The 16794-nt window shown below is 61.3% G+C and overlaps 1 protein-coding gene across 4 annotated transcripts in view; it reads right to left on the minus strand.

The window, feature by feature from the left end:
* Positions 1–16794, minus strand: part of LOC137353418 (alanine--tRNA ligase, mitochondrial-like) — a 50970-nt gene that overhangs the window by 17745 nt on the left and 16431 nt on the right. For 2 of the 4 annotated variants that reach the window (XM_068019685.1, XM_068019694.1), the window contains 2 exons: positions 9470–9614; positions 2276–2421 (listed from right to left, as the gene is read on the minus strand). The exons of 1 other annotated variant lie outside the window; for it this stretch is intronic. In XM_068019685.1, coding sequence (XP_067875786.1) covers positions 2276–2421; positions 9470–9614 — 291 coding nt within the window. The remainder of the gene's footprint in view (positions 1–2275; positions 2422–9469; positions 9615–16794) is intronic. One more of the 4 variants, XM_068019703.1, reaches the window with a different exon arrangement.

A 16794-nucleotide genomic window follows, 5' to 3' on the forward strand; every position in this document is an offset into this window, starting at 1 on the left:
CCGATCGCCCCTCACCCACTACACTGCCTCAGCCTCCGATCGCCCCTCACCCACTACACTGCCTCAGCCCGCGATCGTCCCTCACCCACTACACTGCCTCAGCCCGCGATCGTCCCTCACCCTCCGATCACCCCTCACCCACTACACTGCCTCACCCTCCGATCACCCCTCACTCACTACACTGCCTCAGCCCGCGATCGTCCCTCACCCTCCGATCGTCCCTCACCCACTACACTGCCTCAGCCCGCGATCGTCCCTCACCCTCCGATCGCCCCTCACCCACTACACTGCCTCACCCTCCGATCGCCCCTCACCCACTACACTGCCTCAGCCTCCGATCGCCCCTCACCCACTACACTGCCTCAGCCCGCGATCGTCCCTCACCCTCCGATCACCCCTCACCCACTACACTGCCTCACCCTCCGATCGCCCCTCACCCGCTACACTGCCTCACCCTCCGATCGCCCCTCACCCGCTACACTGCCTCACCCTCCGATCGCCCCTCACTCACTACACTGCCTCAGCCCGCGATCGTCCCTCACCCTCCGATCACCCCTCACCCACTACACTGCCTCACCCTCCGATCACCCCTCACTCACTACACTGCCTCAGCCCGCGATCGTCCCTCACCCTCCGATCGTCCCTCACCCACTACACTGCCTCAGCCCGCGATCGTCCCTCACCCTCCGATCGCCCCTCACCCACTACACTGCCTCACCCTCCGATCGCCCCTCACCCACTACACTGCCTCAGCCTCCGATCGCCCCTCACCCACTACACTGCCTCAGCCCGCGATCGTCCCTCACCCTCCGATCGTCCCTCACCCACTACACTGCCTCACCCTCCGATCGCCCCTCACCCACTACACTGCCTCACCCTCCGATCGCCCCTCACCCGCTACACTGCCTCACCCTCCGATCGCCCCTCACCCGCTACACTGCCTCAGCCCACGATCGCCCCTCACCCACTACACTGCCTCACCCTCCGATCGCCCCTCACTCACTACACAGCCTCATCCCGCGATCGTCCCTCACTCACTACACTGCCTCAGCCTGCGATCGTCCCTCACTCACTACACTGCCTCAGCCTGCGATCGTCCCTCACTCACTACACTGCCTCATGCCCGCGATCGTCCCTCACTCACTACACTGCCTCAGCCTGCGATCGTCCCTCACTCACTACATTGCCTCAGCCCGCGATCGCCCCTCACCCTCCGATCGCCTCTCACCCACTACACTGCCTCAGCCACCGATCGCCCCTCACCCACTACACTGCCTCAGCCTGTGATCGCCCCTCCCCCTGCGACAAACGCCCCCCCCTCACCTCCCCCCGCGACAAACACCCCCCTCACCTCCCCCCGCGACAAACCCCCCCCTCACCTCCCCCCGCGACAAACCCCCCCCCTCACCTCCCCCCGCGACCAAACCCCCCCCTCACCTCCCCCCGCGACAAACCCCCCCCCTCACCTCCCCCCGCGACAAACCCCCCCCTCACCTCCCCCCGCGACAAACCCCCCCCTCACCTCTCCCCGCGACAAACCCCCCCTCACCTCCCCCGCGACAAACCCCCCCCTCACCTCCCCCCGCGACAAACCCCCCCCTCACCTCCCCCCGCGACAAACCCCCCCCTCACCTCCCCCCGCGACAAACCCCCCCCTCACCTCCCCCCGCGACAAACCCCCCCCTCACCTCCCCCCGCGACAAACCCCCCCCTCACCTCCCCCCGCGACAAACCCCCCCCTCACCTCCCCCCGCGACAAACCCCCCCCTCACCTCCCCCCGCGACAAACCCCCCCCTCACCTCCCCCCGCGACAAACCCCCCCCTCACCTCCCCCCGCGACAAACCCCCCCCTCACCTCCCCCCGCGACAAACCCCCCCCTCACCTCCCCCCGCGACAAACCCCCCCCTCACCTCCCCCCGCGACAAACCCCCACCCCTCACCTCCCCCCGCGACGAACCCCCACCCCTCACCTCCCCCTCGACGAACCCCCACCCCTCACCTCCCCCTCGACGAACCCCCACCCCTCACCTCCCCCTCACCCTGTGAGGAACGGCCCTCATCCCGCGACTACTCTTCCTCACCTCTTACGCCACCTCTGCCTCGCCCGCAATGACCCTCCACACCTCGCAACCTCCCTGCATCCTCCATCACAGCACCACCTCGCCACTGCCTCACACCCTCCTGCCCTCCTCTCGCCCCCATCAGTGACAGGTTAATTACCCGCAAAGTGTAACTACAATCCAACAGGATCTGGTTAAACACTGGGAACTCACGGAGCTCCTGTCATCCCGGGATAGAGGCCGTCAGCGATGCAGACAGTCAGAGTGCGGATATGATCAGCAATCACTCGATATGCCATATCCACTGAGGCAGGATCCATCACTCCGACTAAACCACGATATCCAGGGACATTGGATCCCTGCAGAGATACAGATCACAGGCAGAACATCCATACACTGCCAGCAGGAACCCTACACCAACCAGCACATCCTCACACTGCCAGCAGGAACCCATCCCCAACCAGCACATCCTCACACTGCCAGCAGGAACCCTACACCAACCAGCACATCCTCACACTGCCAGCAGGAACCCATCCCCAACCAGCACATCCTCACACTGCCAGCAGGAACCCATCCCCAACCAGCACATCCTCACACTGCCAGCAGGAACCCTACACCAACCAGCACATCCTCACACTGCCAGCAGGAACCCTACACCAACCAGCACATCCTCACACTGCCAGCAGGAACCCTACACCAACCAGCACATCCTCACACTGCCAGCAGGAACCCATCCCCAACCAGCACATCCTCACACTGCCAGCAGGAACCCATCCCCAACCAGCACATCCTCACACTGCCAGCAGGAACCCATCCCCAACCAGCACATCCTCACACTGCCAGCAGGAACCCATCCCCAACCAGCACATCCTCACACTGCCAGCAGGAACCCATCCCCAACCAGCACATCCTCACACTGCCAGCAGGAACCCTACACCAACCAGCACATCCTCACACTGCCAGCAGGAACCCATCCCCAACCAGCACATCCTCACACTGCCAGCAGGAACCCTACACCAACCAGCACATCCTCACACTGCCAGCAGGAACCCATCCCCAACCAGCACATCCTCACACTGCCAGCAGGAACCCATCCCCAACCAGCACATCCTCACACTGCCAGAAGGAACCCTACACCAACCAGCACATCCTCACACTGCCAGCAGGAACCCATCTCCAACCATAACATCCTCACACTGCCAGCAGGAACCCATCCCCAACCAGCACTTCCTCACACTGCCAGCAGGAACCCATCCCCAACCAGCACATCCTCACACTGCCAGCAGGAACCCTTCCCCAACCAGCACATTCTCACACTGCCAGAAGGAACCCATCCCCAACCAGCACATCCTCACACTGCCAGCAGGAACCCATCCCCAACCAGCACATCCTCACACTGCCAGCAGGAACCCATCCCCAACCAGCACATCCTCACACTGCCAGCAGGAACCCTACACCAACCAGCACATCCTCACACTGCCAGCAGGAACCCTACACCAACCAGCACATCCTCACACTGCCAGCAGGAACCCATCCCCAACCAGCACATCCTCACACTGCCAGCAGGAACCCATCCCCAACCAGCACATCCTCACACTGCCAGCAGGAACCCATCCCCAACCAGCACATCCTCACACTGCCAGAAGGAACCCATCCCCAACCAGCACTTCCTCACACTGCCAGCAGGAACCCTACACCAACCAGCACATCCTCACACTGCCAGCAGGAACCCATCCCCAACCAGCACATCCTCACACTGCCAGCAGGAACCCTACACCAACCAGCACATCCTCACACTGCCAGCAGGAACCCATCCCCAACCAGCACATCCTCACACTGCCAGCAGGAACCCTACACCAACCAGCACATCCTCACACTGCCAGCAGGAACCCATCCCCAACCAGCACATCCTCACACTGCCAGCAGGAACCCATCTCCAACCATAACATCCTCACACTGCCAGCAGGAACCCATCCCCAACCAGCACTTCCTCACACTGCCAGCAGGAACCCATCCCCAACCAGCACATCCTCACACTGCCAGCAGGAACCCTTCCCCAACCAGCACATTCTCACACTGCCAGAAGGAACCCATCCCCAACCAGCACATCCTCACACTGCCAGCAGGAACCCATCCCCAACCAGCACATCCTCACACTGCCAGCAGGAACCCTTCCCCAACCAGCACATCCTCACACTGCCAGAAGGAACCCATCCCCAACCAGCACATCCTCACACTGCCAGCAGGAACCCATCCCCAACCAGCACATCCTCACACTGCCAGCAGGAACCCATCCCCAACCAGCACATCCTCACACTGCCAGCAGGAACCCATCCCCAACCAGCACATCCTCACACTGCCAGCAGGAACCCATCCCCAACCAGCACATCCTCACACTGCCAGCAGGAACCCATCCCCAACCAGCACATCCTCACACTGCCAGCAGGAACCCATCCCCAACCAGCACATCCTCACACTGCCAGCAGGAACCCATCCCCAACCAGCACATCCTCACACTGCCAGAAGGAACCCATCCCCAACCAGCACATCCTCACACTGCCAGCAGGAACCCATCCCCAACCAGCACATCCTCACACTGCCAGCAGGAACCCATCCCCAACCAGCACATCCTCACACTGCCAGCAGGAACCCATCCCCAACCAGCACATCCTCACACTGCCAGCAGGAACCCATCCCCAACCAGCACATCCTCACACTGCCAGAAGGAACCCATCCCCAACCAGCACATCCTCACACTGCCAGCAGGAACCCATCCCCAACCAGCACATCCTCACACTGCCAGCAGGAACCCTACACCAACCAGCACATCCTCACACTGCCAGCAGGAACCCATCCCCAACCAGCACATCCTCACACTGCCAGCAGGAACCCTACACCAACCAGCACATCCTCACACTGCCAGCAGGAACCCATCCCCAACCAGCACATCCTCACACTGCCAGCAGGAACCCATCCCCAACCAGCACATCCTCACACTGCCAGCAGGAACCCATCCCCAACCAGCACATCCTCACACTGCCAGCAGGAACCCATCCCCAACCAGCACATCCTCACACTGCCAGCAGGAACCCATCCCCAACCAGCACATCCTCACACTGCCAGCAGGAACCCATCCCCAACCAGCACATCCTCACACTGCCAGCAGGAACCCATCCCCAACCAGCACATCCTCACACTGCCAGAAGGAACCCATCCCCAACCAGCACATCCTCACACTGCCAGCAGGAACCCATCCCCAACCAGCACATCCTCACACTGCCAGCAGGAACCCATCCCCAACCAGCACATCCTCACACTGCCAGCAGGAACCCATCCCCAACCAGCACATCCTCACACTGCCAGCAGGAACCCATCCCCAACCAGCACATCCTCACACTGCCAGCAGGAACCCATCCCCAACCAGCACATCCTCACACTGCCAGCAGGAACCCATCCCCAACCAGCACATCCTCACACTGCCAGCAGGAACCCATCCCCAACCAGCACATCCTCACACTGCCAGCAGGAACCCATCCCCAACCAGCACATCCTCACACTGCCAGCAGGAACCCATCCCCAACCAGCACATCCTCACACTGCCAGCAGGAACCCATCCCCAACCAGCACATCCTCACACTGCCAGCAGGAACCCATCCCCAACCAGCACATCCTCGCACTGCCAGAAGGAACCCATCCCCAACCAACACATCCTCACACTGCCAGCAGGAACCCATCCCCAACCAGCACATCCTCACACTGCCAGCAGGAACCCATCCCCAACCAGCACATCCTCACACTGCCAGCAGGAACCCATCCCCAACCAGCACATCCTCACACTGCCAGCAGGAACCCATCCCCAACCAGCACATCCTCACACTGCCAGAAGGAACCCATCCCCAACCAGCACATCCTCACACTGCCAGCAGGAACCCATCCCCAACCAGCACATCCTCACACTGCCAGAAGGAACCCTACACCAACCAGCACATCCTCACACTGCCAGCAGGAACCCATCCCCAACCAGCACATCCTCACACTGCCAGCAGGAACCCATCCCCAACCAGCACATCCTCACACTGCCAGCAGGAACCCATCCCCAACCAGCACATCCTCACACTGCCAGCAGGAACCCATCCCCAACCAGCACATCCTCACACTGCCAGAAGGAACCCTACACCAACCAGCACATCCTCACACTGCCAGAAGGAACCCTACACCAACCAGCACATCCTCACACTGCCAGAAGGAACCCTACACCAACCAGCACATCCTCACACTGCCAGAAGGAACCCATCCCCAACCAGCACATCCTCACACTGCCAGCAGGAACCCATCCCCAACCAGCACATCCTCACACTGCCAGCAGGAACCCATCCCCAACCAGCACATCCTTACACTGCCAGCAGGAACCCATCCCCAACCAGCACATCCTCACACTGCCAGCAGGAACCCATCCCCAACCAGCACATCCTCACACTGCCAGCAGGAACCCATCCCCAACCAGCACATCCTCACACTGCCAGCAGGAACCCATCCCCAAGCAGCACATCAACCAGCACATCCTCACACTGCCAGCAGGAACCCATCCCCAACCAGCACATCCTCACACTGCCAGCAGGAACCCATCCCCAACCAGCACATCCTCACACTGCCAGCAGGAACCCATCCCCAACCAGCACATCCTCACACTGCCAGCAGGAACCCATCCCCAACCAGCACATCCTCACACTGCCAGCAGGAACCCATCCCCAACCAGCACATCCTCACACTGCCAGCAGGAACCCATCCCCAACCAGCACATCCTCACACTGCCAGAAGGAACCCATCCCCAACCAGCACATCCTCACACTGCCAGCAGGAACCCATCCCCAACCAGCACATCCTCACACTGCCAGCAGGAACCCATCCCCAACCAGCACATCCTCACACTGCCAGCAGGAACCCATCCCCAAGCAGCACATCAACCAGCACATCCTCACACTGCCAGCAGGAACCCATCCCCAACCAGCACATCCTCACACTGCCAGCAGGAACCCATCCCCAACCAGCACATCCTCACACTGCCAGCAGGAACCCATCCCCAACCAGCACATCCTCACACTGCCAGCAGGAACCCATCCCCAACCAGCACATCCTCACACTGCCAGCAGGAACCCATCCCCAACCAGCACATCCTCACACTGCCAGCAGGAACCCATCCCCAACCAGCACATCCTCACACTGCCAGCAGGAACCCATCCCCAACCAGCACATCCTCACACTGCCAGCAGGAACCCATCCCCAACCAGCACATCCTCACACTGCCAGCAGGAACCCATCCCCAACCAGCACATCCTCACACTGCCAGCAGGAACCCATCCCCAACCAGCACATCCTCACACTGCCAGCAGGAACCCATCCCCAACCAGCACTTCCTCACACTGCCAGAAGGAACCCATCCCCAACCAGCACATCCTCACACTGCCAGCAGGAACCCATCCCCAACCAGCACATCCTCACACTGCCAGCAGGAACCCATCCCCAACCAGCACATCCTCACACTGCCAGCAGGAACCCATCCCCAACCAGCACATCCTCACACTGCCAGCAGCAACCCATCTCCAACCAGCAGCTTCACCACCCAAGAACCCCCTCCTCTGCTCTGCCCCGGCAACCCTCTCACCACAGCCCCGCCCGCCCGTCACAGCCCCGGAACGCTCCCCATCCCCCACAACAGCAGTGGGAACCTCTTCCGCTGCTCAGCCTGGGAACCCCCTCAACACCCCACCCACGACTCAGCCCCAGGAACACCCCTCTGTCTCCCCCGCTCCCACGACTCAGCCCCAGGAACATCCCTCTGTTTCCCCTGCTACCACGACTCAGCCCCAGGAACACCCTTCTGTCTCCCTGCTCCCACGACTAAGCCCCAGGAACATCCCTGTCTCCCTGCTCCCATGACTCAGCCTCAGGAACACCCCTCTGTCTCCCTGCTCCCACGACTCAGCCCCAGGAACACCCTTCTGTCTCCCCCGTTCCCACGACTCAGTCCCAGGAACACCCCTCTGTCTCCCCCTGCTCCCACGACTCAGCCCCAGGAACACCCCCCTGTCTCCCCCTGCTCCCACGACTCAGCCCCAGGAACACCCCTCTGTCTCCCCCGCTCCCATGACACAGCCCCAGGAACACCCCGCTGTCTCCCCCGCTCCCACGACTCAGCCCCAGGAACATCCCCCTGTCTCCCCCGCTCCCACGACTCAGCACCAGGAACACCCCTCTGTCTCCCTGCACCCACGACCCAGCCCCAGGAATATCCCTCTGTCTCCCCCGCTCCCATGACACAGCCCCAGGAACACCCCGCTGTCTCCCCCGCTCCCACGACTCAGCCCCAGGAACATCCCTCTGTCTCCCTGCTCCCACGACTCAGCCCCAGGAACATCCCTCTGTCTCCCCTGCTCCCACGACTCAGCCCCAAGAACATCCCTCTGTCTCCCCCGCTCCCACGACTCAGCACCAGGAACACCCCTCTGTCTCCCCCGCTCCCACAACTCAGCACCAGGAACACCCCGCTGTCTCCCCCGCTCCCACGACTCAGCACCAGGAACATCCCTCTGTCTCCCTGCTCCCACAACTCAGCCCCAAGAACATCCCTCTGTCTCCCTGCTCCCACAACTCAGCCCCAAGAACATCCCTCTGTCTCCCCCGCTCCCACGACTCAGCCCCAGGAACACCCCTCTGTCTCCCTGCTCCCACGACTCAGCCCCAGGCACACCCCTCTGTCTCCCTGCTCCCATGACTCAGCCCCAGGCACACCCCTCTGTCTCCCCCGCTCCCACGACTCAGCCCCAGGAACACCCCTCTGTCTCCCTGCTCCCACGACTCAGCCCCAGGCACACCCCTCTGTCTCCCCCGCTCCCACGACTCAGCCCCAGGAACACCCCTCTGTCTCCCTGCTCCCACAACTCAGCCCCAGGCACACCCCTCTGTCTCCCCCGCTCCCACAACTCAGCTTTGGCAAACCACCACCACCTCCCTCCCCCACACCCTCAGCCATCCATTGAGACTCAGCCCCAGGACCTCTTACCAGCACCTCCCCTTGATCCCCCCCTCAGCCCCAGGAACCCCCCACAACAACCTGCCCATGACTCAGCCCTGGGATCCCCCACCCACTATTTTGTATGACAGCCCCGGGAACACCCCTCTCCCCCGCGACTCTCCTGAGATCCCCCCAAACCCGCCCGGGAATCTTCCCAACACTGCCCCCTGGAACCCCTCACAACTCACTTGGGAAACCCTCCTACACCTCTTCACCACCTCCCCCCGCACCCCCCCTTTCACTCCACTCTGTGACCCTCTCACATACCCCTTGCCACTCATCCCCCAGAAATTTCCCCTCTGCAGCCAGGCAGACAGTGCTGCCTCTGTTCTTACCCTGTGAATGGCGTCTAGAATGGGAGTGAAGAGGTCAGTATCATAATTGGAACGTTTCCCTTGCAGAACAGCAACCAATCGCTCGAGTCCCATCCCAGTATCAACGCTGTGCTGGGGGAGTGGGTAAAGGCTGCCATCAGCCTCCCTACAGAACAAACATCCAGTAAACACAGCACAAACCTACTAAAACTCCTTTCACACTGTCCCATCAAACACTCCCAGGACAGGTACAGCACAGGTTAGATACAGAGTAAAGCTCCCTCTACACTGTCCCATCAAACACTCCCAGGACAGGTACAGCACAGGTTAGATACAGAGTAAAACTCCCTTTACACTGTCCCATCAAACACTCCCAGGACAGGTAGAGCACGGGGGTTAGATACAGAGTAAAGCTCCCTCTACACTGTCCCCATCAAACACTCCCAGGACAGGTACAGCACAGGTTAGAGACAGAGTAAAGCTCCCTCTACACTGTCCCATCAAACACTCCCAGGACAGGTACAGCACAGGTTAGATACAGAGTAAAACTCCCTTTACACTGTCCCATCAAACACTCCCAGAACAGGTAGAGCACGGGGGTTAGATACAGAGTAAAGCTCCCTCTACACTGTCCCATCAAACACTCCCAGAACAGGTACAGCATGGGTTAGATACAGAGTAAAGCTCCCTCTACACTGTCCCCATCAAACACTCCCAGGACAGGTACAGCACAGGTTAGATACAGAGTAAAACTCCCTCTACACTGTCCCATCAAACACTCCCAGGACAGGTACAGCACAGGTTAGATACAGAGTAAAGCTCCCTTTACACTGTCCCATCAAACACTCCCAGGACAGGTAGAGCACGGGGGTTAGATACAGAGTAAAGCTCCCTCTACACTGTCCCCATCAAACACTCCCAGGACAGGTACAGCACTGGGATTGGCTGCCCACTGATTTGGGAGCCTGAGTGTTGAGAGCCTCAACGAGGTGCAGCTGAGAGTGCTGGTGGCAGTTGGAGGTTGCAGAGGTGGAGAGAGGAGCTGCACTGAGCAAGGGAGAGCAGCTACCAACAAGCAGTGGAAAACTCCAACAACAGTCTCCATTAAAGAGAAGAAAGGGACATTTTGTGGAAACAAGGCTTTGTCTGGAGGTGGGTGCTGAACACCAGTAATTTACTTTGGACTGTTGGGGGAGGAACAAGTGGCCGGAACAACAAGGGGTGGGGCTGCCAATTCAACAGGAATCTGTGCTGCTGCAAAAGCACACAGGGAAGCTCCCTCCCCACCCCAATTGCCAAGCCTGGGTCAGCTGAAGCTGCCCAGCTAAACAGACGGAAGGGGATAGATAGTGCCTGGGCAGCTTCAGCTGACCCAGGTGAAGACGACTCCCCCAACCAGAAGACCGGAAGACCAACTTCAAAGACTGTTTTAAGTGTACTGTGAGCACCACCTCCAGAAAGCAAGTCATCCCTTCCAGCCTGTCTTTACCTCTCCTCTCTTACCTCAGCCTCTCCACTAACCTGTTGTTTGTTTGTTTGTCTTTTCAAATTTTTCTGTGAATCTGTTATTTAGTGTGCAAGTCCACAATTTGGGGTGGGTTTAGCTCTTGGACCCATGGCAAGCCCTTCATCACCGGTGGCGGGGCCCTCTACTACTTACGCAGCTGCAGCTTCTGTGGCTGCCCACGTGGCCCCGTCACCCTTTAAATTATTGACATGCAGCCATGGGGTGAAGAGCTATCCCCACCCCAACATGTCTATTGAGGCCTGCGTTAAGGCAATGGCCGTGGTTGTCGGCCCCTCGGCCATTGTTGCGGCCTCAAAGATGTATGGGAAGGCTGTGTTCTTTTTGAAGACCGAGCGGGCGGTGTCCCTGGCCCTGAGTAAAGGGCTCACTGTGGGGGGGACCTTCCTGCCAGTGGACCCTCTGGGGGCCACTGCGCATCGGATAATGTTGTCCAACGTCCCACCCTTCATTCCCAGTGAGCTCCTCCTCCCCCACCTGCACCATCTGGGGGAGGTGAGGTCAGGGATCACCCCAGTCCGGCTTGGTCTTCGGGAGCACAGCCTCCAACATGTCTACTCCTTCCGCCGCCAGTTATTTATGCAGCTGGCGCGGGAGGAGGACACGGAGGGCCAATTTAATGTGGAGTTCCAGGGGACGGCCTACCGCGTCTTTTGGACCTCGGACGGGGCGCGGTGCCACGTCTGCAAGGGGGTGGGGCATGTTCGGAAGAACTGCCCCAACCTCCCGGCCGCCAGCTCCACCTCGGCGGCCCAGAGTGGTTCCACAGCACCTCCTCCCACTCCCCCCGCACATCCAACAGACACCGCTCAGTCGGTTCCGGAGGCTGTGGTTTTCACAGCCTCTGGCGGGGAGGGGAGCGTCCGTCCGAGCGGAAGGAAGACGCGGGGAAAAAAGAAACATCGTGAGGCGCGTCCCCTGGACACTTTGACTCAACCCGAGCCTGAGCTCAGCCCAAAGCCCATTCCCATGGAATCCACCTGTCCCAGGGCTGGGCTCAGGCCCAGGGTGACTAAAAAAGGAAAAAAGGGTGCGGAGGCGGAGGCCTCTGATGACATGGAGGTCTCTGAGTCTCCGCGCCCAAGTGCGAAAAAGAGGAGAAGGCACCCCTCCACAGAAATAACACAGGGCCCTGAGGTGCAGGGCCCATCTGTTGGAGGGGAGCTGCCTCCTGTTTCTGGTCCTCAGGTGCCCCCTACCGCCACCACCAAGGCTGCAAAGTCCGGGCAGGTGCTCCCTATTCCTCAGGATGGAGGGGAGGGGATGGCCCCGGTACGTGAGGCCCCTCCTGAAGGAGTAAGTGGGGCCCTGCTTGTGGTGGGGGAGCCTGGGGAAACCGCCCATTCCGCCACTGCGACTGGGTCGGGTGTCCTGAATGAAGGGGAGGGCGAGGCCCCAGAGGGTTGGGCCTCCCAGCCGGAGTCCACCACCAACCAGGAGACACCCGACCCAGTTATAACTGAGAATGCTGCCCCATCTGCTGGGCCTGTGGGTGCTGGCGGAGCGGGAGATGGCCTCCTCTCGCCGCCTCCAGTCTCGGCTCCGGCTGGTTTCCCGGAGTCCGGAACTTCTGTCTCCCCTGGACCACTCATTGCCCTGGGGACGGAGGTGGAGGGGGGTCCTGAACCGCTGGTGCCTACAGGCTCCAGTTTCACAATAGAACCCAGAGAGGACTCCTCCGCCATCGATCCTGGGGGTGGGATCGTGACGGAGGCGGGACCAGCTGGCGCGGCCGGGACGTCCGCCCCACAGTGTGTGGTGGATGTGTTGGCCGCTGGCGGTGACGACCCGGAGGAGGATGGGGATTCGGTGCGGGGCACGGAGGATGATCTTGATTCCATCGCCAGTGAGGTGGTGGAGTCCCTCGTGCCTCCCACCGAATCTCCTCTCATCCCCACGGCGGAACTCCGGGATTTCCTCGCGGCTTGCAGGGGTTGCCGCAATAAAGTTCAGCTGGCCCTCGACCGTTGGTCGAATCTGGCGCTGATCATCCAGTCCGTCCGTGCCGCCCTTAAGATAGCGGGCAAGCGCGCGGACGTAAAACTGGTTGAGAGGCGCCGTTTTAATGTGTTCCTCAATGGGTTGCTGGGGGAGTGGAGGGCCAGGTGCACTTCCACTCCCTCCTCACAGTGAGCTGTTGGTGACGGGTTTTAAGTACCTTTGACATGAAGATAACCATAGCCAGCCTCAACATCAACGGCAGCAGAGGGGCTCACCGCAGATTTCACAATCTCTCAGTCCTTAGGGAAGGGAGATACGCGGTGAGCTTTCTGCAGGAAACCCACACCGTTCCGGGAGACGAAGCCACCTGGCTCCTGGAGTGGCAGGGTGGGGTCTACATGAGTCACCTCACCCCTATTTCTAGTGGGGTGGCTATCTTGTTGGCCCCGACTTTTCAGCCGGAGATCTTGGGGGTCAAGGAGCTAGTGCCGGGCCGCTTGCTCCACCTCGCCGTTCGCCTGGGTAGCGTGCCGCTCCACTTTGTGAACGTGTACGCGCCCAGGCCCGGCGCGTTGCAAGCGCGCTTCTTTGAAGAAGTGTCCGCTCTCTTGAGCTCCATCGATAGCGGCGAGTGCATCATCCTCGGGGGGGATTTTAACTGCACCCTCGAGGTGGGGGATCGCTCCGGTCCCCAGCGCGGCCAAGCGTCGGTGGAGAAGTTGAGGGGACTGATCAGCTCCCTTAACTTGGTGGACGTCTGGCGGAATCTCCATCCCGACTCCAGCGCCTTCACGTGGAGGTCTGGAGGAGGGGGGTCGCGAATCGACCGCCTCTACATTTCGCAGGCGTACGTCTCCCGCGTCTCGGCGGCCTCCATGCGGCTGGTGCCGTGCTCGGACCACCGCCTGGTGTGGGCGGAGTTCACTCCGCTCCGCACGCGGGCGGGGTCCGCGTACTGGCACTTTAACAACCGGCTGCTGGAGGACGTGCGATTTCGGGACTCGTTCTGTCGATTCTGGGCCGACTGGAGAAGGAAGCAGGGGGGCTTCCCCTCCTTGAGGCTATGGTGGGATGTGGGCAAGACTCACATCCGCGTCTTCTGTCAGGAGTACGCGAAGGGGTCGACCAAGAGGCGGGAAGCCGAGGTCGGGCGCCTTGAGAGGGAGGTGCTCGACTTGGAATCCCGCCTCGGTCATGCCGTCGCGGACCCGGCCCTGTGGCAGGCGTACAAAGAGAAGAAGGGCGCGCTGAGGAACCTGCAGCTCATAGGGTCCCGAGGCGCGTACGTGAGGTCGCGGATCCAGATCCTGGAAGATTTGGACCGCGCCTCACCCTTCTTCTACTCGCTGGAAAAATGGCGGGGGGTCCGTAAGCAGCTCGTCGAGCTGCTGGCCGACGATGGATCCTCCATCACGGATCCGGAGGGAATGGGCCTCCTGGTCCGGACGTATTACAGTGCGTTGTTCTCTCCGGATCCGTCCAGCGAGGATGCGCGCAGAGTTTTGTGGGAGGACCTGCCGCAGGTCAGCCCGGAGGGCGCCGAAGGATTGGAGGCTCCGCTCACGTTGGCGGAGCTGACTGGCGCCCTCCACCAGCTCTCGAGGGGCAAATCCCCAGGGCTGGATGGGTTGACCGTGGAGTTCCTCAGGGCGTTCTGGGACGTCCTGGGGGACGATTACGCGCGGGTCCTGGGGGAAAGCCTGGCGACCGGGGAGATGCCCCTCTCGTGGCGCAGGGCGGTCATCGTCCTGCTGCCGAAGAGGGGCGATCTCCGCCTGCTTAAAAACTGGCGTCCGGTCTCCCTCCTCAGCACGGATTATAAGATCTTTGCCCGGGCTATGTCTACCCGCCTGGGCTCCGTGCTGGCCCACATGATCCACCCCGACCAGTCCTACACGGTCCCGGGCCGGTCCATCCAGGACAACATCCACCTGGTCCGGGACCTGATCCATCTTTCCCAGAGGACTGGTCAGTCGGTCGCCTTTCTCTCCCTCGATCAGGAGAAGGCGTTCGACAGGGTGGATCACGATTACCTTTTCGGGACTCTGCGCGCTTTCGGACTCGGGCCGCATTTCGTGGCCCGGGTCCGACTTTTATACGCCGCCGCAGAGTGTCTAGTCAAAGTTAACGGGTCCTTGACGGCGCCCCTTCGATTTGGGAGAGGAGTGCGTCAGGGGTGCCCCATGTCCGGCCAATTGTATACCATCTGCGTGGAGCCCTTCCTGTGCCTGCTTCGCAGGAGGTTGACGGGATTGGCTCTGCGCGAGCCGGCCATGCGGGTCGTCCTCTCGGCTTACGCCGACGACGTGCTCCTCGCAATCACAGATCCCGTTGACTTGCGGAGGATGCGCGACTGCCAGCAGACCTTTTCTGCCGCGTCCTCCGCGAGGATCAATTGGGAGAAATGTTCCGGACTCCTGGTTGGTCAGTGGCGGGTGGACTCCCTGCCGGAGGAGATGACACCTTTTGCGTGGAGCACCACGCACCTCCTCTATCTGGGAGTCCACCTTAGCCCCGCTGAGGAAGCCTGGCCGGCAAACTGGCAGGAGTTGGAGGCGAAAGTCACCGCTCGGCTGGGGCGCTGGACAGGACTGCTCCGAGTGCTTTCCTACAGGGGCCGAGCGTTGGTCATAAACCAACTGGTGGCCTCCATGCTGTGGTACCGGTTGGTCACTTTGGCCCCGCCCCCTGTATTTGCCACCAAGATCCAGAAGAAACTCGTCGATTTCTTCTGGGGCAAGAGGAAACACTGGGTCTCTGCCGCGGTCCTGAGTCTCCCGATCGAGGAGGGCGGTCAGTCGCTGGTGTGCGTCCGCACCCAGGCTGCGACTCTCCGCCTTCGGACCCTGCAGAGATACCTGTACGTCGAGCGTCCTCCCAGATGGTGTGCGCTGGCGACGTATTTTTTCCGCCAGTGTCACTGCCTTCAAGACGACACGCAGCTCCCGGTGGAGTCCGTTAGCCGCGCCTCTCTGAGGGAGTTGCCTGTCTTTTACCGGGATCTTTTCAGAGTCTGGAACATGGTCGCCTCCAGTCAGGGCGCTCCCCCGCCGGCGGAGGAGAGCGCCTCGGCTGTCCGGGCGGCCGACTCCGGGGACGGTCCGGCGGGCGGAGGAGTAGCCGAAACCCCCGGGACGCCCCTCACTGCGGGTGGCGAGGGGGCTCGGGAGTGCGGAGCGATCCCGGCCGAGCTGACCCCCGCTGGGCCGGAACTGCTCATCGGACCCAGGCCCCGAAACCCTCCTCGGGAGCCGGTCCCGCACAACCCGAGCCGCCTCTCGGGAATGCCCTCCGTGCCATTCCAATCGGCGCGGAGGGGTTTCCTGTACGGGCTGCTCCTGCACACTTTCCACTTCCTCGCCCTCGTCAGCCGGCCGGACACGCCCTGGCGGTCCGCGTTGCCAACTGGCGGCGAGGGGAAACCCCGATGGAGGTCTCTCTACGCGGGAGTCTTCCCCCTTTACATCGGGGACCTGGGGTGGAGGGTGCTGCACAGAGCAGTCCCGTGCAATAGGCTTTTAAGTAGGTTCACGGACTCCCAGGCCAGCTGTACTTTCTGCGGCCTGGACGAGTCCGTGTTCCACATTTATACGGAGTGTGCGAGGTTGCAGCCCCTATTTGAGTATCTGAAGGGGCTGCTCCTCAAATTCTGGCTGCACTTCAGTCCCACGCTCCTGATCTTTGGGCACCCGGTGCGGAGGGGCTTGGGCCGGGAGGAGGATCTCCTCGTCGGTCTGCTCCTGGGCCTGGCCAAGGTGGCAATTCACAGGTCCAGGTTGCGGGCCGTCGGGGGGTCCGTCCTCCCCGATTGCCTGCCCCTCTTCCGCGGTTACGTTCGCGCCCGGGTGTCCCTGGAAAAGGAGCATGCGGTGTCAGTCGG

This window comes from Heterodontus francisci, chromosome 3 (assembly GCF_036365525.1).
Source record: "Heterodontus francisci isolate sHetFra1 chromosome 3, sHetFra1.hap1, whole genome shotgun sequence".
Lineage (NCBI taxonomy): Eukaryota > Metazoa > Chordata > Chondrichthyes > Heterodontiformes > Heterodontidae > Heterodontus > Heterodontus francisci.